At 43.6% G+C, this 27,268-nt stretch overlaps 1 protein-coding gene and 1 long non-coding RNA gene across 10 annotated transcripts in view; one reads left to right on the forward strand and one right to left on the reverse strand.

Annotated features, from left to right (window-relative positions):
* LRRTM4 (leucine rich repeat transmembrane neuronal 4) overlaps positions 1-27,268 on the reverse strand; it is a 308,260-nt gene that overhangs the window by 131,852 nt on the left and 149,140 nt on the right. For 5 of the 9 annotated variants that reach the window (XM_065041045.1, XM_065041046.1, XM_021280913.2 and 2 more), the window contains one exon: positions 9,389-9,515. Coding sequence is in view for 4 of the 9 variants with exons in the window: in XM_021280941.2 (XP_021136616.1) it covers positions 1,620-1,623 (4 nt within the window). In the remaining 5 variants the exon portion in view is untranslated. Of the gene's footprint in view, positions 1-1,619; positions 2,519-9,388; positions 9,516-27,268 lie in introns of those variants that run through there. The other 4 variants (XM_021280941.2, XM_021280942.2, XM_021280911.2 and 1 more) reach the window with 3 other exon arrangements.
* LOC135576357 (uncharacterized) lies at positions 2,025-3,806 on the forward strand. The gene is made up of 2 exons (XR_010468059.1): positions 2,025-2,163; positions 2,800-3,806. It is a non-coding gene; the product is annotated as an uncharacterized LOC135576357 (long non-coding RNA).

A 27,268-nucleotide genomic window follows, 5' to 3' on the forward strand; every position in this document is an offset into this window, starting at 1 on the left:
AATGAGCCAAAGCTGCTGGTATTTATGTGCTGCTAAACATGCCCTTTAATAAAAGCAATTGCAAGTCCAGTTCCTCTAAAAATTACTGCAAAAAGCGAGGAATCGAGTTGTCATAAAGTTTGATCCATCTTTAAATGTGGAATTATTGTCAAATTAAACGGTAAGCAAAGGTTTTTACTTTTTGCACAGAAGGGCTTGTTTTGAAGAGTAGGTTTAAGTAGGTTTACTCATTGTTTTTATATACCTAAAATATATCAAGAGATGCACAGAAATAAAGTACGACCACATCGAGAAGTGTACCACATAACACTAGGATGGGACCTCAACACCAAGATAATGGTAGAAGACATATTTCTTTAAAATGAATCAGTCTTAGCACATATTGAAGTTGTCGCCATGAGGCTGTGCATACCTAAGCATTTATTTTGTATATACAGTATACGTATGAAGATATCAACACAAATACATGTAAGCACTGCATTAGGAGCAGCAAAACACCAAGTTTAAAGGGGTATATTTGTATTTCAACTCCGCTCTCTCCTCCACAGCCCTACTGGTTTGAAGCTTTTGCCTCTGAGATGTCAGGTTTATCATATGGTAGCGATGATGTTACGTGAGGACAGTCACATTTAACACATGCTTGGAATAATTATGAAAGGGGGGGGGACAGGTTGCTAGAAAATCCAACATCTACACGCACGCTTTCCTTAGCCCGTCATCATTTTAGGACTTGTGTCTCTGTCCAGAGTTGCAATCTCACTAAGAATTAAAACGCATTCTTCCAAGAGGAAATATTTTAAGGGCTGGTTATCTCCTCGATAAATAATCACTTCATTATTTGTCACATACACAAAACCACATCCCTGTACTGCAATTGTTTCATCCAATTTTTTTCAACCAAGGAGCAATCTGCAAAATAATTCCTAATCTAAAATGCCCCTGACTTTGTGGCTCTGCCGTTCGCTTTAATGGTTTGAATTTTAATGTAAATCCTCATCTTTTGCTCCAGCTAGAAATATGTTCTGGCTGGTACAGACTTGGGGGCCGAGGGGGAAGGAGGGAGGGAAATAAACCTGTCACACTTGAAAAAATAAGACTGGCAAATGACTGCTGGAAATCCAGCAGCAACATGAGGGGTATCTGTTCAGAGAGCAAAGCAGCCTTTTCATAACCACCTATACAACCAAATCCCCCCCTCCCCGCGGCTTCCCACACACTGCAAAGTGTTAACGGGCCCTCCTGACAGCCCCAATAATCCCACTACAGCCTCGTCGAATGGGAAGATGAAGGCAGAAGAGGTTTTGCGGGAGCGTGGCTCGCGCATCCATGGATCTGGACGTGTGCAGGTGTGTGGGTGGGCTGGACAGACAGATGGACTCTGGACGGTCCTTCACAGGTTAATTACATATCAAAGCACTGCAGGAGGAAAGGTGTGTGTGTGCGTGTGGGGGGGGGGTGAATGCATGATCTAAAAATACAATGGCAAGTACAGTGAGTCACCTGGCAAAGGAATGCACTGCTGCCGTTTAGACTGTTTCCCCCTCTCCACCAGCTAATAATCCAACCGAAAAATCTACCATACAGCTGTGCTAGGAAACAAACACGAAAAGTTCACTTACCCATCCTTCTGTCATCAACAAACGTCCTCCTTTTCCTTTCTCCAGATGTTTTCTTCCCTCTCTCTTCCCTTTGCCTCTCTCCCTTTTCAAACCCGGGCTCTTTTCTCTAAACCATCCGAATCTTCTTGGCACGGCACGGTTGCCACTCGCATCACCGCGTGCCAGCAACCCCCCCAAAGTTCCCTAGAGAGGACAAGCGAGAATTTGGGGGCTGAGGAAGGGAAAGGACAGGGAAGGGGCTGGGGGTGGGGAAGACAGGACGGAGGATGGGGGGGGAGTGGGGGGGTAGGGAGGGACTCTAAGCTCTGAGAGCCATTGTGTAAGTCAGCAGAGAACCAGCAGCATTAAGTGGCAATCGGCAAGGAAAAGCGAGAGGAGAGCACGGAGGGAAACCAACTTCTGTGGCAGAAATGGGAATATCTTTGCCGGCACCCAGCGCTTCTCATTCTGCTGCCTTTTGCCATCCCCAGACACAGCAATCCATCCTCCGGCTCCCCGCTCCCGGCGCAGACAGGCCTCCCGTGCTCTTTAAAAGCTACGCAGGGTAGGTTTATCCATTTAGCTGGTCGGGTTTAAAGTGTTTTGTAGCTGTGCTGAGAGGCAGCTCTTGTCTAATTCCGAAGGTTTTCCAGAGAGTGATGATGCTTCGGAGCTTGTGGTGCTAATGCTGGAGTTTGTGATACACTGAGTGCCCTCCACTGGAGAAAACAGCTCACACATTAAAGGCACGAACAAGTGATCCTGTCATTGCTATGCAGACTTTCTTCCTTCAGAAAGAAAATTAAAGACACAGTATTGCCCTGCCCACCATCAGCCCTTCCCGGACCGCTTTGCCTTCCCGAGATCATTAAATGTTTAGATAGTGGATTTTCTGGCAGACGGTGTAAAACACTAAACAAAACACCTGCTCCCTGGGTATCTGGCAACCTGATCTTTTTCTAATCCGTCTGACCTGTATATTTTTCTTGGACAAATTCTAAACTGTTTTTCTTTTACAGTATTCACAGGGCGAAAACAGGAAAAGGAACGTTTGCAGATGAAAAACAAAAGTCGTGTTAAAGGGTCGAAGGGGGCAGCAAACAAACAAACTGATCGTCTACGCTAAAGGCATTTAATTGCATGCATCAAATCTAACTGTAAACAGCCTGAAAACAGCCCAGTGTTTCTTTTTTCATCGCAGAGAAATCCTGAGTTTGATCAACCGTGCAGAACTGAAGCTGCAGAATCAGTGGCACGTCTTTTCTCCCCCGTTGAGGAGCTGGTCTGGATTTGCGCAGGATGCAGCCCCAGCCCCTGCGCTGGGATCCAGGGGGATGATGATGATGATGATACTTGGACACGGTTTCACCTCCTGCTGTTTGGCTGGCCGGCTTACCAGGGCTTGGATGAATTCTCAAGAGAAAGATGTCAAAGGATTTGGAGCGAGAGCAGCAGCACCCTGAGCTGCTCCCAGGGAGTTCTGGGCACCCCCATTAGCAGAACCAGCAGAGAAGCCTCAGTGGAGCCCCCCAAACACACGCGGATTATCTTTGGTTTCAAAGCAAACTGAGGTTTCTCAGAGGGCAGCACTGTGCTGTTCTCTCTCATTTTTAACCCGGGTTCCTAAAGCTCATGGATTTGTGCTGTCTGTCCAGCTGCTCCCCGTGCTACACGCACAGCAAGTGTTTTGAGAACAGTTCCCTGCCCGAATCTTGAATTTTGATGCCAAAATGGGGGAAGTTCTTCACAAAAAGTCCATCATGAGTTAACCATTATGTGTTATTTATTTTTTAAAGTATTTTAAAAACATTTCCCCTCTGAGTAAAGAGCACCCTGCTCAGCATTTCACAGCCCGTATCTCCTGAGGTTTCTGCCTACTGCTCCTCCTAATTCCGCTGTTATAACCAACATGAAAACTGTATGAAACTCGAGGCCAGATTCTGAGCTATCTTATTTTAGCTCCGTATTCCTGGCTCAGATGACCATTCCTTGCCCCTGAAATCCATTCCATACCAAGTCCAGTACCCGGCCCTCTGACGCTCTCCATGGGAGCAAAAGCATTGGGACACAGCATGGGCAGAGTGGTTCAACTCCATTTAAAAGGAAAATCCACGAATGCCAAAGTTTCATCCCCTATACCCACATCCAGACTGCAACATCTCAAAGCTTCTGAATAAAAAACTGGTTTTCTTTGTCCTGTTCTGAGAATTGGTCTCTATCTATAGATCAGAGATAGATTTCTGTAAGAAAAATACCAGTATTAATCACTATTTTTATTCTCAGTTGGCCAGCAAGACACACACCTCCCTCAAACAAGATCAGAGCTTAATTATCATAAATGATGTCCAAGGTACCTTTTCCCATATCCCTATTAACTCCGTCTGCATTACAGCCAGGATCGCTTTAGCTCGCATTCATATTTATTCATGATATAATTTCCTAATGAAGGTAAAAGCTCAAATGTGCAGTTATTACACCTCGTGTCGATAGTTCTCCAGGAAGCATCCGTCTGAAGCTCTGCCAGATCAGCGAGTGAACTGAGGAGAGCGATGGCTGAAGGAACCGCACTGACACAAGACAAAAAGCTCCTAGAAGGGAGGATGAAAGCGCCCGTTTGTGGTTGTGTTGCATTTCTTCAGAGCCGGAGAGGTACAAGATGTGAGAGGAACCGCCAATGTTCTGAGTGCTCGGCTGATCCACAGCCAGCTGGCAACGTTTTCTGCCACCTCACCAACCATCCAATAAGTTTGTGTGGCATGGGATCTGTAGTTTCTCTTCCAGGACAACGTACAAGTCTAATTAAGTTTTTGATCAATACTAACAGTTGTGGTTATTATATATATGTTAAGTATATATATATATACACACACACATTTTCAAGTATGCTTAGAATTTTGGTCTTGAGCCTTTGAGCCAAACAACTGGGTTCCATTCACAAATAACAATAACTAATACTTACATGGTACGTTGATTTTGGCAAACACACCAACAGCTCTCACAACCTGTCCGTGAGGAAGAGAAGAACGTCTCTGTACGTCCCTGTAGCACCAGCCATTCCATCACTGCAGATTTCCAGTCCTTCTCCTCGCAGCATCAGGGGCAGAGCTGCTGCCGGAGAGAAATGAGCTCAAGCCCTTGGGCTAGTTTCTTATTTTCTGCCTATGGAGTCCTCAAAGGTTTGCACGGTCTATTCAAAACACTCCTCGGTGCGAGCGACATGAGAAAAAGGAGCAAAACGTACGAGGTGCTTGGGCCAGTCCAAGGTATCGCTGGCTCCACCTTTACAATGTTCAGCAAACAGCACTTGGTGTTTCCTTTGAGGTTTCCACGATGACAGGTCGCACTCCAGGATGAGCTGGAGCCAACACCAGCCCAAATACAGGGTTTAGATGCTCTCCAGCTTGTTTTCAAACCACTCCTCTCACAAGGGTATCGTCCTCACCAAGATGCATTTCTTCATTGAATTAAGCTTTAGTTAACTTTTTCTCAGCCATCTAATAAGTATTTTTATTTATAAATGTATCTGCTCAGTGGCAAAGGTCTAATCTCAGCTCTAAAAGCATCTAACAGCCTTAGCAAACCCAATCTAAAAACAAACAGCAGCTCAACAATATAGATCCCCAACAATACACATATTGCATATCCTAAGATTAACCAGAACATCCTCAAACGCAAGCCATGCTTTTCTATCCACCAATTCCTTAATTTACGCTACTAACAAACAGTTTGCAGGATCCCAGATGAGAATTTGCTGGCAGCACGATAGGGCCAAGAGATACTTAACGTGTTTTCTGCTGTCAACGTTTGGGAGACTGAAATGAAAAGGTGGTTGCAATCACAACAGCCGGACCACCCCACACGTTCGCTGGGCGTGTGGTGCATCAGTGAAGCGGAAAACAAAGTGCTGAGAGTGTTTTTCTGGAGTGGGGAGAAACCTTGTCCTTGGTTAGAAACTAGAACATGAACCACTGGTCACTGGTCCAGCTTCAGATGCTCACATCCTGCCTTTTTCCAGGAGTTATTACAATGACTTCTGTGCTGAGGATTTTAGCGAGATGAAGATGCTCACCCTGTCCCAGTGCATCTCAGGGGGAAAGAGCGTGGAGTTTTGCCCATGAGTATATATCTAGGAAATATATATATCTATATTTATCTCATCTGAGATTACAAAAGCTTTTTTCTGAAGTTTTTTTTAATTCACATCACTGTTATTTGCCAAATAACAACAAATCAAGGAACTGATTGAGCAGCGAGAAAGTAATCAATGAGTAGTATCATAGGTACAATATCAACTCTCATCGCAACCGGCAACAAACAAAAGCAAAGCTGGCCTAGCCAAGAGATAACACACGCGTGCAAACGCACACAGTACCTAAATGCAACACAAAATCCCTCCGATGAGCTCAAGATTAAACAACTTCTGCTGCTTTGTTACATTTGGCTGCAATAAACAGTGAAACTCCTGCCCTGCGCTGTGCTTATAGCAAAATGTATATTCCCTCATGTGTGCTCCAGCGAGTGATTCCTCGTGACACACCGGCAATAACAACAGTCCCGGCGGTTCTAGGCGGCTGGAAGGAGGATTTTTAAGGGTGGGAAATGCAAGAGAAACCCAGCAAAGCAAGACTGGAAGGCTGAGCCAACAACACCCAGTGCTGCAGAGTTAAACCAGCTAAAGCAGAGCGTGGGCCTGGAGGTGATAACCTCCCACTGCCCCTCTGGCTCTGAACATCAGCCTGGGCAGACATTCAGATCAGCAATATCGGCACAGGGAGGAACTCACTGAGCTCTCGTCTAACTGAAAACAACACCAAAGTATTGATTGACCACCGGGTTATACCTCGGAGCACAGTATTTAGACCCCTCTTGTCAAGCAGCTGGGCTTTGGCAAACATTTGAGTGGGCATTTAAGCCAGGTTTCATTCCAGCTTTTAAAAAGTGTTTCATTAAAACAGATAGGATTTAAATAAATGAACTCATCCCAAAGGACATCTGGACATCTGTTCTATACCAAAGTAAATTTCTATTTAGCTAAATCCTGAGGCTTTATCTATCAGTTGGATAATCTTTGGCATTTATATTCCCTCACCATTCTCCTCCCCCGCCAATCATTTGGCACCTGCCAATCTCGCATATACATTCTGAACACAACCAGCCCATGGACAGAGAGGAGACTGCGGGGGAACAAAACCAATGGACCAGATCCTTGAAGGGATTTTGCCTCCCAACCTCCCTACAAGTCAGGATTGGTTTGAAACACCAGCAGATCCCTGCAAAGTGACCTGGCCCACAGCTGGATGAGAAGCACCAACCTGTCCCAGTCTCATGTATTTGTCACAGAAGCAGCACATATTATATCTGAAATGAACAAGAAGAAAACAGAACAACCACAAACCAAACACACACACCTTTTGTTAGTGAAACACTTCTCTCTCACACTTGAATTTCATTTATTAAACCGAAGATGATGCTGAGAGAACGTAATAATGTGCCATTTACCCACATCTCATTGCTCCTTTCCACAGTGATGGTGTTTAAGGTCACCATTTACACTGAAAATCATCCTTGAGTTAGTTAATTGAATAAAAGGAATGCAAATGGGGCGATGGTTGATAAATCTGGTTTACCTGCACACTCTCAACAAGACTTCTCTGCAGTTCAACTATCAGTCTCAATTTATTCTACTCCCATGCAGTCTTAACGAACCTATGGATTTACATCCTGGAGACCTAATATTCCTGCTCCCTCGCCCCTTTTTTATTTATCTAATTCAATGATATTATTTGTCAACTGTGGAACAAATCTCACCAAAACTCCTTATTGCGATCTGAAGAAACCCTCCTACTCCATCCAGTTTGACTTTGCGTTTTTGGAAGTTACTGCCACCTCCAATGATCCTGGTTAGATCTTCAAGTCACCGCGTTCCAAACGAGCTTGCAAATTCTATAGGCTAAAAACGGGGATAAATTCTCCGCGCTAATCTGGCACATTTTGAATGAAACAGATGTGTCTGCATTTGATGTGTACTAGGAACGTCCATACACAGATAAACAGTATGTATATAAATGGGGGTATGTATTTCGTGAACTAGCTTGCACATCAGATTTTGCTTCCCGCGTACTTTGCACAATGCCACTGAAATGAGAAGAACCGCAGACATCTGGACGAAGGTAATTGGCAAGCCTTTCAAAACACAACTTCCTTCAATGCAATTTACAGGCAAAACAATAATTAGGGAAGCGCGATTTTGTGATTTCTAAGGTATCTATACCCAATTTTTCAACGTATTGGCAAATGAGCGCCGGTGAGGAACAAGAAGGGAATTGGACCCTGCGTGGCTGGACTGTTTGAGCAGTTTCTGGAACGCTGAGCACTGGGATGTGCACGCACTGCAGTTCTCCAAGGTAATCCACTGGTTTATACCGGAGGGACAGCATGAGTCAAATCCACCCCAAATCTGCTGCTGCAGGTTCTGCCTCACAAAGACTCCTGAACCTCTGGGTTTTTCTGCTGGGAAGGGCTGTCACAAGCCTGGCGAGGTGACATGTGGGCTCTGATGACAGAGGTGTACAGCTCAACCGACTTTAAAAATCGTGTTCTTCACTTGTGTTCCTAACTAGGAACACTTTTCTAGAATACACTGGTTAATAAGGGCACAGGAGAAGCCACCATGTCTTGCTTCTCTTCTTATATAGGAGCTACTGTAACTGGTTGGTATTTAGGCGCATCTTTATCTCATCGATACCTTTTAACTCATGGTGAGTGTTTTTGCAGGGAGAACAGTCTTAGTGATACGTGAACCTGCCAACAAGAACAACTCAAATCACAGGATTAAATGCTACGAACTCAGGGAGGGGTTTTAGGGAAATGAGAACATGTTGCACCGTATCATTTTGAACACGATTGCCTTACTTTTGTTAGCATTGACCTCCCATGGAACAATCTGGTGACAAGCCCTATATCTGGGCTGTATTCACCTGCTTCCGTTGAGTCCAGTCTCATTCACCAATGCTGAACTAGATGCATGACTGAGAAATCAAATAAAGCCAGCATGCTGCTTTGTTTCAAGCGCTACTGAACTCAGACCTTGGGTTTTCCTTTGCCCCTCTCTCCCCAAGGCTCGTAGACTATGAATAAATTAGCAATTGGAGTGTAATGGCTGGAGCAACTTCATTAATACGCTACCATCCCGCACAGAGGTACAACTTCTGACATTGAGGCTCTAATGTCCTGTGAATTATCGATGGAAATGTACACATTGAGTTCTCTTCTTCAACTCTTCATATGCTACGTGTTTAATTATCAGCAATTCATGACAGCACCATTTGTTCGGTACATTAAAAGCAGTATACAACAAAACCATTTCTGTATTCCTCAATGTGTTTCTACACTATTAATGTATTGTCAATTTTAATGCAGCATATACAAACAGCAATACTGTTTGCCCACTTGTATGCATGGTATCCTATATACAGGTAACCGAGAATTCAGCAGCTAAATGAAGGTGCAGAAGGAACATCGCTGTCTCCTCATTCAACAGATGAAGAACTGATATGTCAAAGGACTGACATGCCCACAGTTTCACAAAATATCAGGTTGCCCATGGAGGTTGTGGAATCTCTACCCTTGGAAATATCTGAAAACCAGGCTGGACACAGGAATCTGGTCCAGCTGAACTGCTGTGGACAGGAGGGGCTGGACTCAAGATGTCCCGAGGTCCCTTCCACCAGCAATTACTCTATAAAAGCAAACTAAGCACCTGGAACTTGTAGGGTGAATTAGCTCCGTACCTTAGTGCTTTTGTATGATTCTATCGGGCACCGCTCAGCATGTTCAGCAAGGAAACAACTGTTGATCGGGATGATGTTCTCACATCAAAGGACAGGTTTGCCAATGGGAAGTACCCACAACGGGAACCTGAAATGGAAAATGCCCAGAACTCAGTATAGTTTCATTCTTCCAGAGCTCTGAACGATCAGACGGGTAAATAAACAACAAAGTCACTCTCCAGATAGTGACAACACTTAATTCTTGTCTAAGTGAAAGATATTTAATTGGATCTCTTTATTCATTGGATGCAACTTTATTCAAAACTGGAAATACCCTAGAAATAGGAATTGTTTTTAACCAGTGTTTATTCCACCTGCCACATACACCCTGGAATACCATAAGCATGAATCCTTTCTATGGTTTTCATCCATTCTGGAATTCAGAAAGGCCTTCTGATATTTTTCCCCCTTTTCTCTGTACTTCTCGTGCTCCTCAAACCCCATTCACAGGAGTTTCCAGCCCACCTGGCAGGTCCCTGAAGCAGCTGATGGAGAGGACAGACCCCTCCTATAAGGATCTGGATTGACCGTCAACTCCACTGATATCAACCACCACCACCCTGTTTTCTCACAGCAATGAGTAAGAGTAGGAAAATACCGGCCTCTATTTAGACATCTCTTGAAATGGTACGTGTCACCATAGCACACTCACACTGTGGGCAGCTGGTGGAATCGTCCTTAAAAGCCAAGACAGAAAAGCTGGCTGCTAAGGACAATTTGCAATAAAAAGCCCTATTCCTACAAACACATCCCTGCTCGAGTCCCAGTGTGGGTACAGGGACCCCAGCTACACAATCAGTTCAGTTGGAAAAGACATTTAAGCTCATCAAGTCCAACCATAAGACAACAAACGCTCCTATCAGCGCACTTCCAAGGATGAAATCTGTTTCTTTTAAGCATTTGGAATCTGCGCAAAGGTAATTTCCTTTTTCGTTCCTCGATTTCTGCAGCAAAGACTGCGAATGGCAACCTGTAGCTATTTACCTTCTGAAAACATTAGTAGAAGGCAGCGGCTCCAGCTGCTGCTGACGGTCACTGTTCCCGCATCATTAACTCCCCTTCTCGCAGAGCCGAGTGGAGCGGCAGCTGAAGGTTCTGTGGGACCCAAGCGTTCTGATCCTGTTCCCTCTGTACCCAGGGATGCCAAGGCACCATGGACCCTTCCAGAACATTCTGTGTTGCAGAGGTTGTCATTTCCAGCTTCAATATTCTTCCAATGAGGCTGCCCAACCCTAAGCTAGTTAAATATTAACATGTTTCACCTATGGACCTTCTATGACAAGCAAGTCTTAGAAGACAAAGCTTCTCTCAAGTTTCCTTGTGAAAAACTTACTTTAGTTGACCGCTTAAGTCATTATGAGCAGGGACATGAAAAAAAAGAGCTGAGAAAGATCCCACAGGAGGTATGAAATGTGGAAGAAATACCAAGTGCACCAACAGGCCAATTCTGCCTTGCCGCTTCTCATTATTAGAGCTATTACGAGCGAGGTGAGAGCCCTGCCCGGAGTGCGCTGAGCATCCTTAAAGCCACTGACAGCAAGAGCACCGCACAAAATGCAGCCTTACTTAGCAGCGCAGTTACCAAAGAAGTCCCTTGTACAAGGAGAGATACTTAAGTAGTTTCTTTTCAACTAAAGATGATTTACAAAGCTACAGTGCTAGAAGGGGCCGGTGGCATCACCCAACATTCCCACTCTTGTGACCTGGGTACAACTCCCAGGCAGCACAAAAACTTTGATCCCCCCCATTAATTCATTCACTGCAAGTCCCCTGAGTGTTTTCAGACCAAAAATGAAAATCAAACCTAATGCTGATTTCCAGAACCACTCATCTGCATTACTGAATGCTGCTGGCACCTATGACAACTCAAAGACGACTCAGGCCCAATTCTGAGTTATCCAGCAGTAAATCCAGAGTGGCTCATAACAAACCCTGCCCCACGTCCTCAAAAAGCAGTGGAAAAGCACCATTTCTTTCGCTATAACTCTGGCTGTTTCACAACAGGCCTCCCACAATTTCTCCCTCTCATTGCCAAGGGCATTGGCGTGAAGAATCAAGAGTGGTTGGGACACCTGCCTGGACAGACGACCTGTGTAACTCACCACCATCTGTTGGTACGTGTGCACTAGTTGGATTTTTACAACATCTGCTGTTTCCTTAGAAGGTCCTTGCACAAAAAAATCTTCATCCAACTCCGGTGGGACAGAAGAGCAAAGGCCCTTAATGGATGAGAACCTGCATCCCTCTCCTTTCACTGAACCTCCACTTTCTCATGGCCCATGAGGACACTGAGGTTCATCCACCTTGTGTTTCCTGCAAAGTAACTCACTATGGATCAGACCATTTGGTTTCAGGCTAATATATCACATACAACTCTTCCAATAAATTTGGATAAAATGGGCATGCATAGATACACATTGTAGCACATTAGAGTAAAGAAGTGCAAACTATCAATTCTTTAAGCAGTAGAAATCCAAACCATATAAAAATCTAAAGAGTACAGAAAAAGCGGGATAAAGCCATTTAAAAAATAAAACACATTAGCCAGAAAAGGGAGTCAAAGCACCAGCGATGCTCATCGCTGTTATGTCCGTGGTCGTCAAAAGAAATGCTCTGTTATTAAAAATGGTGGGTAATTGGCTGTACGATTTCATCCTCCAGGGCTCAGCCTGCGCTAAGTCACAAAGCTGTGCTTGTAAAGAAATGTGTTGTAGGTGGAAAATACCGTCTCCTTTAGTATTCCGCTGCGTGTACTCCTTGGAGTAAAAGCAATCAGAGTCTAAGGGACTGTCACTGATGAACCCTGAAATAGCCACTTAGCAGAAATCACAAGCAAAAGCAAAAATAAAGGTCATTTAATTTTCAAATTTACCTCAATCCCTGCCCTGTACTAAAGAAGCTGTAAGGGTGGCGATTAATTGAAGGGGATGCACGTCCTGTCCACCATGAAAAACCCACCTTTTCTTTGCCTCTAACCTTTCTTACGTTCCACGGCAACGTCTGCGTTTTCTCACTTTAAGACACAAACAAGTCAATGTAAGGATGGCTGGAAGGCTGAGATGATTACAGGATAATTCGTGTTTGCAAGAGCAAACAAAATCAATTGCAACTGTTTAGGAACCAAGCACATTAAATGGTGGTGAAAAGATGTTTGCTGGACTTTTACAACATGGCTTTTTTAATGGTAACGGTGAGGAGGGACAGACTGACAAAATGCCTTAGAGCTGCTTCAGAGACGGATACACCGAGTTGTCTGGATCTGCTGCAGGTGAAACCAAAGCCGATTTGGACGTTACTTAAAAACCAAAGACCCAAATCCTTCCTGAAAAACAATGTACGAGACAAAAATTGATTGGTTCAGGAAGTCAATTGAATTCTCTGTTATAACAGATTAAATACAGAATTACTCAATTAAGTGCAGATTAATTATGCCTTTCAGGTAAACACGCTGACTGTCATCTTGGCTAACACGAGGTACTGAATCAACCCTGACAACAAGACCTCGTTAAGAATCTAAAAAGCCCAAATCAGTTAACTTTCCATATAAACCAAATGCCAACTGGACACACACACACCCCAATTCCTGCTCTGTCCTCTATAGATAACTGATTCTTTCTCTAAAGAGCTCTTCATTCTCAGGGAGAGTTGGGGGGTAAATCAAGTACAGCATTGTTCAAGTTTTATACAAATCATATAGATAATGAAGGAAATTCAAGGTGCCCGAGGAAGGGAAAAAGAAAAAGTTCTCGAGTAATGTGTCTTGGTTTTATTATTTATGGTGATGCTTGACGGTCTCATTACCGGGTCATCCATGACCTCTGGGTAGTGTCTTCATCCTTCTAGATTAATAAGTTATTGTGACACAAATAACTTTAGCAATTACTTCTTTAGTGCCACAGCAATGTGTGTTTTTTGCTGAGGAAAAAGGTTGATTTTAACACAAGCAAATGTCCTTTCGAAACAGACAGTATCATACTCAAGAGGCCAATTATTCATTCTTTATGCAGTTTTTTATCCTAGTTTCTGCTTTAGAAGACTCGGGCGAGTCGTGAGGGGTTCTCTTTACTGAGGATTTTTAGACAGTGCACAAAAGGCCTAATAGTATTTTAACATGTAAAAAATATTGTCAGACTGTTGTAAAATATATCACTTGTCAGGAAGCAGCATTTTTAAGGCACTGGTTCTTATTCTAACTTAATGAATTAATGTCTTTCCTTACTTATCTGCAGAACCCGTCCATAATGTAGCAGTACTTGCTGTTTGAGGATTGGAGCTAGATTGGAGAACATCCATTTCCTGGAAATCTGAGTCTTCTGGGGGAAAAGAACAAAAACCAACCCAAAACTCAACAAAATTCAAGTGTCGTAAAGATCAAACTCTGCTTTACTTCAGTACAGAAACACTAAACTACACTACATATCTACATGAAGACCATGGGAATTAAATACTAGCTCCCATCCTGGCGGCTCTTTGTCAAGCTACAGAAGCCCATCATTTGGGGTTCAATTCTCACATAGAATGAGGGCGATTCAAGATTATGCCTCGAGGGGGAAAAAAGCAAGAATCCACTCCAGGAAATTACGTGATCCGTAACTATTTGAGTCAACCTTCAGTTGTGATTATAAATGCCCTAAAAATGCTGACCTGCACTTATCTGGAAAAGAAAATCAGGAAATAAAGCACAGCAAAACCACCTCATTCAGCAGACAGTGTGGGATGAACCTGGAAATTCGGCTGCTATTTGTGGCTCCGTTTTGACAAGTTCCCTCCCCTGGCTGTTGTCACCTTTCCTCCTACCGGGACAAGGAGCTGGGGATGATTGATGCTGTGCCGGCAGCCGAAAGATCCACAGAACCTCAAGAGACGTTCTCTGCTCCAAAGAAAGTGACACGAGACACCCCTGACCTTGCTCGGCCCCAGTTAACGCTGGCTTAGGGATAAAGTCCTTGAATTGAAGCAAAGCAAGCCCAGTATCATGCTGAGAATTCTGTCCATCAGGGAGCTACAGAGTCCCACAAGAATCCAGCAAAGCTCTTCCACAGTGAACAAAATCTAAAAAGTAAATGTTTTCTCACATGAATAAAAATTTATATTTACCGAGGGTGAAATACTTCTGAAAAAGCTGCTTTAGTCTATTATTTAAACGTAGATTACAGATGTCCAAAAACTACAATGCATAAGGAATTATCTTCTGCTGACATGGTTAATTAACGGAGAGGTTTGAAGCCCTCCTCACAACGGTGTTGGGTTTTATGTGTTTTTAATAAGATCAAATATAAAACCTTGCTTTTATACTTAGGATCTAGTCAACACACTCGCATCCCGTCCCATACTATTCCATCCGAACGCAGTGTTTCCTAAAGGATTACTAACGAGCAGAGCTCAAACAGCTGGATCATCCAAATCGCTACAGGAGCGAGATCTGAAGAAAATGAGTATCTGGATTCCAGCTTCATCAAAGATTAGGAACACTTGCCAAATCGAGTCCCTGCTTATTTCTGGCTTAACTATATTAAACAGAAATGTAAGCACTCTGAATGTGCTTCTTATTTCAAGAGATACTGATAAAAAGATACTTCGGTTCATCGGCTCGTTGCTGCCACCGCTACAGAACTCAGCACTAAGCGCCATCCTGCACAGGCCCCTTTGAGCATCTCCCAGGCGAGTGAATACGTTACAATAATCACATCACACTGTAATTTACTCCACACACATCGGCTGCCACCCAGGAGGTTTCAAACCTGTAATAATGGACCACTTGAGTTCAGAGAAATCAGATGTTTGTCAAAAGGTTCTGCGTGTTGTTTGCATTTAGGCCTCAATTCAGCAAAGCGTTTCGAATACGCTTACCTTTAACATATGGTTAAAGCCCATTGAAGCCATTCATACACACTTAAGTGCTGTCCTGGAGAGAACTGGAAGTGAGGACGTTCGACAAACAGAAATTCCAGGTTTGTATTGAAGGGATCCAGCTTTCTACAGCAATGCAGAGTCATTCACTCTGTTATTATAACCACAGATTCCTCGCTGCATTGTTACATAGAATAAATCTGATTTTTTAAAAACCAGGATTATTTACTTTGTAGAGCTCTTGCAGAGACACTTGAGTCACATCAGCCACAAACTAATTCCTGCTACAACTCAAAGCAACAGTCGTATCAGTGCAACACTGCATCTATATTAATTAGCTTTGCGGAGAGGCAGAGCTAATTAGCCCGTGCACTGCCCTACTACCACTATACTGCTTTTAGACACGTGCAGAGCTGCTTAGAGCAGGCTGACAATGTGGACACAGCCTAGAAGACGTGGTCCCAAACACATTAAGCAAATTGTGCAATGGGGTTCAAGCAGTGTCCTTCCTAGTGCTAACAGGACGATGATTGCGACGTCCCCACCAGCAGGGACAAACAGGAAAAAATGTCCTTGCGGATAATAACAGCATTGATTGGAGTAGGAAATATTAATTGAGGACATGTGAATTTTGGCCATTTTTAGCACACCCTCACCTCTGCCATCTCCCGCTGCTCAGCCCGGGTGTTCTGCGCAAGTCTCAGAGCTGCTTTGCTGGACAGATGAAAGGTTCATTTACATGCCTGTAGCAGCTGTAGTGGAATTAATATTGGTGTCATTATCTTAGCTTAGGATGTACAAGCCACCGGTTTTGCAATGCATACTGATGCAATAAAGAGAGGGGGAGACGGAAAGAAAGCTGGCTGTTTTCACTCCAAACGATATGGCAAAGAGGTGAGGAAATCCAAGAAAGGAGAGAGTTAATCTGGTGTAATACCCTGAAAGCTAATAGCACCTAATGCAATTTATTAAACGAAATCTGTTGGAATACGCAGTCCATGCCACAGTAGTTTTAATTAAAGGGTGGAAGAAAAGTGAAATCATTTATCCAAATCGCCTCTCCTAAAGTTAGGGCCTAGTTTCGAAATAGCCATTTCCATACATCTACAGTATGGGCATTACCGACTCTTAAGACTTAAAAATTCAAGAGACTATTAAAAAAAAAGATTTATCGGTTGCCATTGTTTAATGAGCCGGTAGGAACCATTCAGGTCAGCTTTTTCAAACTTCTGTCCTACGATTATACAGGAAAAAAATCACTGTCTTGGGACAGGGGGATGTTAATATGCATTGAGTAGTCTGGATATTAAGAAAACTACGGAATATCGTGGAAGCTCTTTACAACATCAGGAATTGTGAGCACTCAATGACTAAGGGAGAGGGAAGGCAATGGGGGTTTCAGCAGAATTCAGTAGTTAGACCATGATGCTTACTACCTAGACTTTCTCCATCTGCTAATTATGACTCTATAATACCTTTTACAGAATCCCAGAATGTCAGGGGTTGAAGGGCCCTGGCAAGCTCATCCAGTGCAATCCCCCCATGGAGCAGGAACACCCAGATGAGGTTACACAGGAAGGTGTCCAGGCGGGTTGGAATGTCTGCACAGAAGGAGACTCCACAACCTCCCTGGGCAGCCTGGGCCAGGCTCTGCCACCCTCACCAGGAACAAGTTTCTTCTCAAATTTAAGTGGAACCTCTTGTGTTCCAGTTTGAACCCATTACCCCTTGTCCTATCACTGGTTGTCACCGAGAAGAGCCTGGCTCCATCCTCCTGACACTCCCCCTTTAGATATCTGGAAACATGAATGAGTCCCCCCTCAGTCTCCTCTTGTCCAGCTCCAGAGCCCCAGCTCCCTCAGCCTTTCCTCACCCGGGAGATGCTCCACTCCCTTCAGCATCTTTGTTGCCCTGCGCTGGACTCTCTGCAGCAGTTCCCTGTCCTGCTGGAACTGAGGGGCCACAGCTGGACACAATATTCCAGGTGTGGTCTCCCCAGGGCAGAGCAGAGGGGCAGGAGAACCTCTCTGACCTACTGACCACCCCCTTCTAACCCACCCCAGGTACCATTGGCTTCCTGGCCACAAGGGCCCAGTGCTGGCTCATGGTCACCCTGCTGTCCCCAGGACCCCCAGGTCCCTTTCCCCTACGCTGCTCTCTAATAGGTCATTCCCCAACTTACACTGGAACCTGGAAATTATCTGGTACGAAAATACAAGGCCTGATTCAAGTCAGTCTCCTCATTGATTTCAATGGATCCAGCCCAATCCCATCAGTATGCTGTTAAACATCTCACAAAATAGGATTGAAAGCTGACTGCACAATAAAGAAATGTACCAATTGTTTAATGATTGATGAGGGAAACGTCAGATGAATTATTTGCCAAATGATACTAGTCCATCTGTTACAGAATTTTGCATGTAACAACAGAAAGGGAATTAATTATATCTATTTCATATATAGAAACATTCTAAATTGTGAATCTCAGCTCTTTTCGCAAACAAGTCCGGCATCATTTTCTCCATTATCCAAGTACACAAACTAATGCATTAGTGGAAGGTGGGCACAAGCTCTGAGATTAGAGCCGTACCGCGCTGAAATTGGGCAGGAAGTCTAACAGGGTGCAGACAGTGAGAGGAACGACGGACACAATTCCAAATTCACTCCTTTGCAGGCTGGGAATTACAGAGAAAATTCCCTATCTCCAGTTGGGAGGGTCTGAAGTGATGTGAATGTGCCCCCAACCCCAAATCACCTTTGCAAATCATCTAGCGGGACACTGGTAGAACCAGCACAACTCAGGTCTGTTGAGCCCCAGACTCTAGACGGCACGTTTGCCACATTCTGATTTTTCATATAACTTCACGACATTTCATGAGATGTAGGACACACCCCTTCCAATGAAAGTCAGAATTTGTAAGACTGTTCTAACATTAGGCAAAAAAACAATAATGTAACAGGAAGAACATCACTGTGTCACGGTGACAAATGTACAGTCAGTAAAGCAACAGAATGAAAGTAACTAGAAGGCAAAGTACAAACACTTAACCTTCTTTTTAGTCTGGAAAGGACAATTTTATCCTGAGCAACATTCTGCCCCGATTTGCTCGTGACTTCGGTTAAAACAACATTTTCCCTCAGACGTTTCACGCTGGCAGAGATCGCACTATCTCTGTGTGATGGGGTTTAGAGATGTTTCCATTAGGGGGGTGTCTCCAGCCAAGTGTTCTTTGCCATATTTCACAGCCATCCGCATTTCTACACCAACAAAACATCCAAATCAGTAACTTGGCCTATTATAACCCAAGTGCACTTGCTCCTCATTTGTAATTCATCTTTCTCCTTTGACTCCAAAAGACAATCCTTCTTCACAGCCAATGCAAAATTCACGATATGTAGAAAGGAGAGATTGAACACAACCCAGTAAAGAACCATTAGGATTCAGTCCAGGGCTGAGGATGTCACTGGGTAGGTTTCCTTTTGCCAACTCAGAGGAGAATAAATCACTCTATAAAGATTTCAGATAGCAGATTTTCAGCTTGTGGGAGAGGGCAGCTTAGGTTCCATTTCCAGGGGAAACCTTGCTGATAGGAATGGCTGAGATGGATGCACTGAAAGACAAGGAATCAAGGCCATCACCTCCCTTTCAGTGCTGCTCTCACCTCTTTTGTGGACGTTCTCTCCGAGGCCTCGAGCAGAAAGCACAGCAGATACTCAGCTGGATGTGTCAGAGCACAGCGGTTCCTAACAGGAGCAAGCAGATTGAAGACCTGATTTCTGTGAAGTACCAATTCCCTGTGAATGAATCCTAAATTACATGTATAGGGGAGGACTTCAAAGGACAAGAAGAGATCATCACGTCAAGTAAATCCAAACAGACTGAGGACAGCATTTCTATAGCAGAAGGCTACGTACCTGTTGGCAAATCCTGGGTCTGTATGTTGAGTTTCTGCTCGTGGTCAGCAGACCCAACCGTGCACTTCACACGCTGCTTACTCAGCTCTAGGCAAGCTGGACTCTCTAAGCCTGCTCATGTGCTTAATGCTAAGAATGTCTGGGGTTTGGTTAAGTCTATCCCAAGTATCTTTTAAAAAAATGATGCAACTAATGAATATTAAAAAATCTAAAATTGTTTCCAATTGTACCAGTGCGGTCAGAAGGTTCTGAGTTGCTTTTAAATGCACAAGTGATAATTATTATCGAAAGAAATAAATCCAGTATGTTGAAGATTAACTGTTTCAGAAAGAACAGTGATTCAAGAGCTTACAGATTTTATCCAATGGCATGAAGGAGACTAAAAAGATTCCCACCGAAGTCACTTGTCATCAGATTAAACCACGAGCAAAGATGAACTTTGAAGAACTTAAACTAAATATTAGAGGTCACTGAGCTTCTTTCTGCTGATAACAATGCAGCCCCTTATCTGTCAGCACATCTTTACCATGCACACGCACAAATATTAATGTACTATCAGTGCTGCTGAAAGGGGAAAAACACCCCCATTAAGACCGCGGACATCTCCGTAAATGTCTGTAGGCACCATCTGCCACCGAGCTCTTGTCGGAAATCCATCTGCTGGTTATTTTTTCTTCCCCAGACCTGTCTGGCCAAGTCGGATACACTGAGAATCCAAAGGCGGAAAAGGTCAAGTGACAGCATTTGCTCTCTTTCCATAAGGTCTTTCTCTCTTTTGGAAGATCAACCGTTTTAAAAAGCTGGATCGCATGTGCAAACAGCATGGGTCAGACAAGCTGCATGAAATGACAAAATATTACTGTGCCCTTTATACACAGTTGAAATTAAGTATCTGTAGTGAGTTGGACCATACTGCCAGTGTTGCACTGGGAAGCATTTGGTTTTGGTTTGTCTGTTGTTTCTTCTCTTGAGTGGAGAAAACGATGGGGAAAGACATGGAGTAAAGTGCAGAAGAATAGCAAGGAAAGGGTGAGGGGGGGGAAAAATAGAGATATGCTGTCTAGTCCTGAAATATTGAATCCAGGAGATGTAGCACCACTGACAATACACTGCTTTTGTCAACTTAGCTCACATCATCTGAGGAACTCGTGTAGCAATGCCAACAGAAAAAGTTTTGTTGGCATATGCTGTAGTTCTACAGGGAGAATCTGCCAACATGGTTTTGCAGAAATAATTACAAAAGCAAAGACGTGTCTTCGCTACCCTGCAGCTCCTGAATCGGAGGGCTCATGTATATTATCCCTACTCCTTTCTCTTATTGCCTCCAAACACAATCCTGGAACAAGGAAAGGGAATTACAATAAATTAAAGGAAGCTGAGTGTTCTCATCTGATGACTGGCTCCTTATTCCTATGCAAATTAGATTTAGCAGCAATGGCCATCGATAAAACAGTCCCAAGCATCTCCCAATCTCCAGTAATAATTTAGCATCGTTAGAGCCATTTACAGATGAGTAACTTGAAGAGCAAGGGAACTGGGTTCCTCTCCAACACGCTTGTCCCCACAATGAGGCAGCAGCATAAAAACAGCAGCCTCAGATCACAACGACAGCCAGTACATAATTAATAATTAATTTACATATCAGTACAGCGAATTTCAGCAGTTGGATGCAATGCTAAGGGTAAGAGAAGTGCTGTACTGCATGTGAGCCCTGTTCAGCTTTCAGAGCAGAGCATATAGAACAGACTAGTACAGCTCTTTTGTTTATGAACTAATCCTGTTGCTGGTAATAGGATTAGCATCAAGAACAGATGCAGAGTAATTCGTGGTGCACTTCATGCAGATTATTCAAAGAGTAACAGCAAAGGTGAATTACCTCTCAAGCAGAATGGAAACATGCAGCCTTCCAGCGGCATTCTAGTGCCATGCATTCACAGGGGACGAAACAGATGCGCTCACTGACACACGACAATGGCAGAAGGCTAAAATGTTCCATAAGAAATGCTTCTTTTTTAAAAAGAAAGTGCTTTGCTAAGGTATTTTTGGAATGTCATACTGCAGATAATAATACCTTTGCTAGTGACTATCTTCAGGATGCTTAAAAAGCATCACGTCTTGAAATGACATTTCCACTCAAGTATATTTAGCTATAGTACCTATGTCGCTCTTGGTTTCGAGGCTGCTCTCTACAATTCCCCAGTCCAGCTCTATGAGGAATTGTGCACCAGCGGACTTGACTAATGCATTTCCAAGAAACTAAAACTACAAAGAGCATACATCAGCATTTTCAGATATTCCAATTTTTGCCTGATACACAGCCACCCAAAGAGAACTGCTCACATTCCACCTTACAAACCCCACACCTCTCATGTGATTCCACTACTGATTTGTCAGTCCGTTGGTTGCACGTGGTAAACGTGCCTGTGCTGTCTGACCACAGAAAATGGACAGTACGGTGTTAACCATGAAATACAGCAAGGCCAAACATGAACTGGTTTCAAACGGACTGCGAAGGCACAGGGAGCTTGTCCTTGGCTCTCGAGCTGATGTGTACCCAGGATCTTGGTGCTGCTTTCATGGTACGTGGCCACCAGCAGCAATAGCACGATGTTCTGGAGCCCGGATCTATAGAAACGCAAAGCTGTACGGGTGTTTTACCACTAAGGTCAGACTTCATTTCTCCTTTCCTACATTAGAACAAGAATCCACGGGTACAACTCCCTATTTAATGAGCATGGAATGGCTTCACTTAATAAACCAGACTTACAGACTTCGACTCGTAGAGAAAATCTACCTCTCAAATATATACTTAAGCGTAGAGGTGATACCATAATTACCTTTTAGTGTGGTAAATAAGGAATTAAAGCCCAGCAGTGCCAGGCTGATGTTTGCTATAGCAGGTCCCAAGGCATCTGGTCTGGTTTAGCTTCTGGAGTTCTAAGTGGAAAAAATAAAATCATAAATTGAAGAGAAATCAAAGAATAAAAGCTGATCTTCATGTGCCACGTGTGTACTAATAAACACAACAAAAGGAAGAAGCAGAGAGCTGGAAGAGGTATTTCTGTTGGATAATTCATATTCTAATATAAAACATCTTTTCGGTTGTGTTACAAACCGGGTCCAGGATACAAAAAGCAGCAATGATTTGGATTCTTTCTTTAATTTAATCTCCCATTTCACACAGTGATGCCTTAGGAGGGTGAGTCAGCCAGACACACTGTCAATAACTGGAAATTGAGGTCAAGTTCTCTCTTAGGGAATTTGAGTTCATATACAAATCCTGTAAATTGGAACCACAATCCCAAGTTATTATCCACGTTTTCACTGAAGAAGTAATAAATAATACTTGGTATTTCCAGCATGCTCCTCACTGAACGAGCTCTGTGATACATTAAATGAATGTTAATTAAGTCTTCCATGAGTAGAGTATTACACATATTTTATGACTTAAATCAGATTGACCATTGCTAATTACATTAAAGAACCTCATAGAGGACCTATTTGAAACCCAAGTCCATGGTGCTAAGGAGGGTACATATGGTAATAAATGAAGAACCTGAAATTCAAATGCAGAAGATAGAGACGAGAGAAAATCATAGATTGTCCTCATTTACAAATGGAGAACCAAGATTTGCGAGGAGGGACGATCAAGTTTCAATACAATGAGCAGAAATTTCAGGTTCTAACTTAGCGTTTAGGACTGGAGTAAATAAGTTAGATTTTCAAATGCGCTGAGCAACCACCAAATTCCACGGACACGAAGCGCTCGCCCACTGTGAAACATCAGGCCGTGTATTTCAGAGTTCCGATACCAGGTGCTATTCTTCCCCCTCCTCAGCCCTCGCCAGGTGAGGAGCAGCAGCCTCTGCCCACCACAACCTTCTCACGCGTGAAGATTCTTTGATTCAAAGACCTATTTTATTCTCGGGAGGGATGCCACACATGTTGGGTTTTCAGTTATTAATTTGTGCTAACGGTTCCATCGCTACAAGATCAAAGATAACTCTTCTATTTAGGTCAGCCACATTTTTCCCCAAAATGAACCAAATACAAGTTTACGCATAGTGCTACTTAAAAATTAAAATAAGACATTTGCATGCTCTTTAAGAAAAAACAATTATTGGAAAATTTGTTGCATCCCAATAAGGAATAACCCAAAAGCTAAATATACACAGGTTCATAGATTTGTATCTTAAATCGGCTCTACTAATGCAATCAAGTGTCAGCCTATACTCGTTTTATTGAGAAATAAAGACTATTTGATGAAGCCTTCACACCTCTGCCCATCGCACATTGTGGATCCTCTCCCTGAGAGTTCAAGTATGTGTTTGCCAATTTGAAACAACCTTTGTCAATATGCAGATAACTTTCGAGCACAGTTTTTCTTCAATATTTTAAGAGCAGTAGGTTTACTCATTATTCATATTAAAGTTATGCTAGGTAATCTTTATGATGTTGTAATGCTGTCGGTTGGCTATGTTGTGAAATTAAAGGGAGCTCCACGTTACAGATGTTTTGAGGCAAAAAATGGGTATGCATTTTTCCATTCATTTTATGTTCTGCATATACATCACAAAAAAGGGAAACAGATATTATTATATCCTGTATTTCATAAACAGTCTAGTGGAGAACACACTGCTCCCATTCCTGGGGCGCTGCATCACTTAACATTTGCTCAGCACACGTTTTCTCTGGCCATGTAAAGCTTGAAAAGAGCAGCACAAGTGAGAGCTGGCATAGCACAGAAAGCAATTTAGTAGATTATCCCAGCGCTAAATTGTACCTCCAGAAAAGCATATGTGGACGTTCCAAAAATAATCTGACAGTTTATCAAAAGTGGCAAGAACTGCCCTGGGTCATCAGCATCACGGCTGGGAAGATCTAAACCGTCCATCACGGCGATAGGGACGGTCGGACTGGAAAGCAAAGGGGGAGGGAAGAGCAAAAGAGGGACAGCCCTAATTAACATGCCACGCTGACGATGACCGGGCTGAGCTGGGTCTAGAATGCTAATGCAGCCAGGATCCAAGAGGGATCAATGTGAAGTGTCGTTGCCTTTAAAGCCTTTACCAAACAGCGCGGCTGCTGTCAACAGGCCTGGTACCAAATACTTCGTTAGAGAATATAAAAGCACATTCAAGAAGATCAGGCTTTTTCTTTGCCTACTATTTCTTCCTCTGCTCCCCAACCATCTATTCTCTTGTAAATATTTTTTCTTTTCTGAGTAAAACTGCAAAAAATTTTCTCTTCTTTGCTTTATTTCCATTAAATGCAATTCTCCCCACTGCTACTGCAGGAGGAACATGGGAATGTGCGTTAACACTATTAGAAAAGGAAGATCTTCATATCTTTATTGATAAACATCAACAGCCAAGTGACTGTGCCAGGTAAACAGTAAACCAGAAATGCTCTTAGGAGTGGAAAAGAATCCAGACGTAATGAAAATATTTCATCGCCAACCGCAGTTGATAACATCACAGCCATTACTTACACTAAGCTTAAGACAAGGCAACGTGCTCTAAATATCACAGGTTCACAATCCAACAGAGAGTTGAGCAGTTTTTTCCTCTCCATTCCGGTGGAGTTTTCCTTCATTTGCTGGGTGAGGAGGGTCCCGCGAGGGATCGTGACAATCTGTGCCGGGCCTGCTGTTCAGCAAGGGCTTGTGAAAATCCAGAGCCAGGAGGAGATGTTACCAAGGCTGTTTGTGTTTGTTACATACATATTTTTTAGAAAAGCACAAGCACCAACTGACTTGCCCAATGCTACAAATTGTGTAGGAAAGCCAAAACTTGTTGCCAGGCCTCCGGTATCCTTTCCCATCACCACAAGGCCCCTCTCCTGGCAAAGCCACTTTCAGTTATTAAAGGAAGGAGAAAGAGGAGTCTCTATTTTAAGGAGAACTGGATTCGATGGATGGATTAGAACACTGTTCTCTAGAAACACCTTTTCCTGGATGCTGGCAATCAGGCTGCTCTTCTATAAGACAACAGTTCACTTCTGGCATCTTGAAAAAGTTCACAGAATCCCAGAATGTCAGGGACTGAAAGGGCCCTGGCAAGCTCATGCAGTGCAATCCCCCCATGGAGCAGGAACACCCAGATGAGGTTACACAGGAAGGTGTCCAGGCGGGTTGGAATGTCTGCACAGAAGGAGACTCCACAACCCCCTGGGCAGCCTGGGCCAGGCTCTGCCACCCTCACCAGGAACAAGTTTCTTCTCAAATTTAAGTGGAACCTCTTGTGTTCCAGTTTGCACCCATTACCCCTTGTCCTATCACTGGTTGTCACCGAGAAGAGCCTGGCTCCATCCTCCTGACACTCCCCCTTTAGATATCTGGAAACATGAATGAGTCCCCCCTCAGTCTCCTCTTGTCCAGCTCCAGAGCCCCAGCTCCCTCAGCCTTTCCTCACCCGGGAGATGCTCCACTCCCTTCAGCATCTTTGTTGCCCTGCGCTGGACTCTCTGCAGCAGTTCCCTGTCCTGCTGGAACTGAGGGGCCCAGAAGTGGACACAGTATGAGCCTGTTTCTATTTCCACTTTTGAACAGAAAAGGGGAATTCTTTTCAGCAGCAAGAGATGTTAACATCAATTTACGCGCCAGGTGAGTCAGGCTGCAGCGCAAAGGATGAGACAGGGAACAAGTGAGGAGTTTGCTGAAGTTCTGGGCAAGAAGTGGCACCAGCAAGAACAGAATCCAGCAGGCACAACCTCAGCCTGTGCTGCAGGTGCTGCTGGAACCTCCTGCCTGACACGAGTGAGGTGATGGAATGGGAAGCGTTTTAAACAACCTGATTGACTTGAAGATGGAGTCTCAGGAGATTTTGCAGCGAGTTGAAGTTCGACTCAGGCACTACACTCCAGCATAGATATTTTTGAACAACTGACCGTTACAATCATGTTCTGCCACTTCTGCCATGCGAAGCAAAACCGCCCTGTTGTAGATGTTTTCAGTGTATTTAAGCAGCACAAGGACAGGGATTGGTAGGATGTGCAGGCACAGAAAAAATACCTCACGTAGGTTTAATCAGCCCAGGGTCTTCAAGTTGTGGCCGAACCCCAATAAACAGCTGCTTTTTTGCCACCATCTCGCCTGCCTGCGCCCCAGTCCAACCAGTGCAATGCTATCTAATCCATTTCTAGGTGTACAAAGAGTGACTCGGATCAGACCCTCTGCATTTCATTCAGAATAACTAACAGCTAAAGGGGAGAGAAGCAAGTGATAGTGAAGCCAGAGCGGTTGCTGTCCCGGCTCACCAGCGGGTTTCTGCAGCTTTAAGCTGTTTGGCACGGACACCGAGCACAGGCTGCGCAGCCAAATTTCACACAAGCTCCTTTTATTTAAGTTTGCTACTCGCTGAGGGGGTAGGCGAGCAACTGTGGCAGAAACAACGTGTGACATGAACACAAAACAAATGCCTGAATTTCAACTAAATTCCCTAAATTCACACAACTTTCTTGTGGAATATAGGGAGTGAAAGCAAAGGACAAGAAGGGTTTGTGTCCTCTGCAGATAGAATAAGGGAAACTAATAGATCAGCTCCGGTATTTTCGGGAGTAATTTTTGTAGTGAACCCAGTCCAGAGTTCACTTTGACAAATGTGTATCAGAGTAAATCTACTGACAGGGTAATTGTGAGTGTCAAACCAGACGCAGACCCAAAGAAACAAACAGGCGAGTCTGCATTCCATACACTGGAAACCAGAAACAAATAATGCAAACCATTGTTTTACCCCCTAAAAGAGGCCTAAAGATTATCTGGTTCTTAAAGCGTCACTAGTATTTACATGCCTAATCCATGTGAAGATTCCAAACAGGTTACTATAGACCCCTATGGTCCACACTGTGGTATGAAACACCACTTAGAGATAATTATTAGTAAAAACTCTATAAATAATTTAAGGTATCAAAGTGCTTTAGGCTATGAACAGTTTGGAAACCAAAACTAGGTAGAGCGCAAAGAGACTGTTGACAACAACTGAAAACTTCATTTTTAAGTTTGGATGTAGTAAAGTATCTTCCATCTGCTTTTCTTAATCAAGAAAAGGAAGCTTTGATTTGCACAGAGCCGCTAAC

Source organism: Columba livia, chromosome 25, assembly GCF_036013475.1.
Source record: "Columba livia isolate bColLiv1 breed racing homer chromosome 25, bColLiv1.pat.W.v2, whole genome shotgun sequence".
NCBI classification, from domain to species: domain Eukaryota; kingdom Metazoa; phylum Chordata; class Aves; order Columbiformes; family Columbidae; genus Columba; species Columba livia.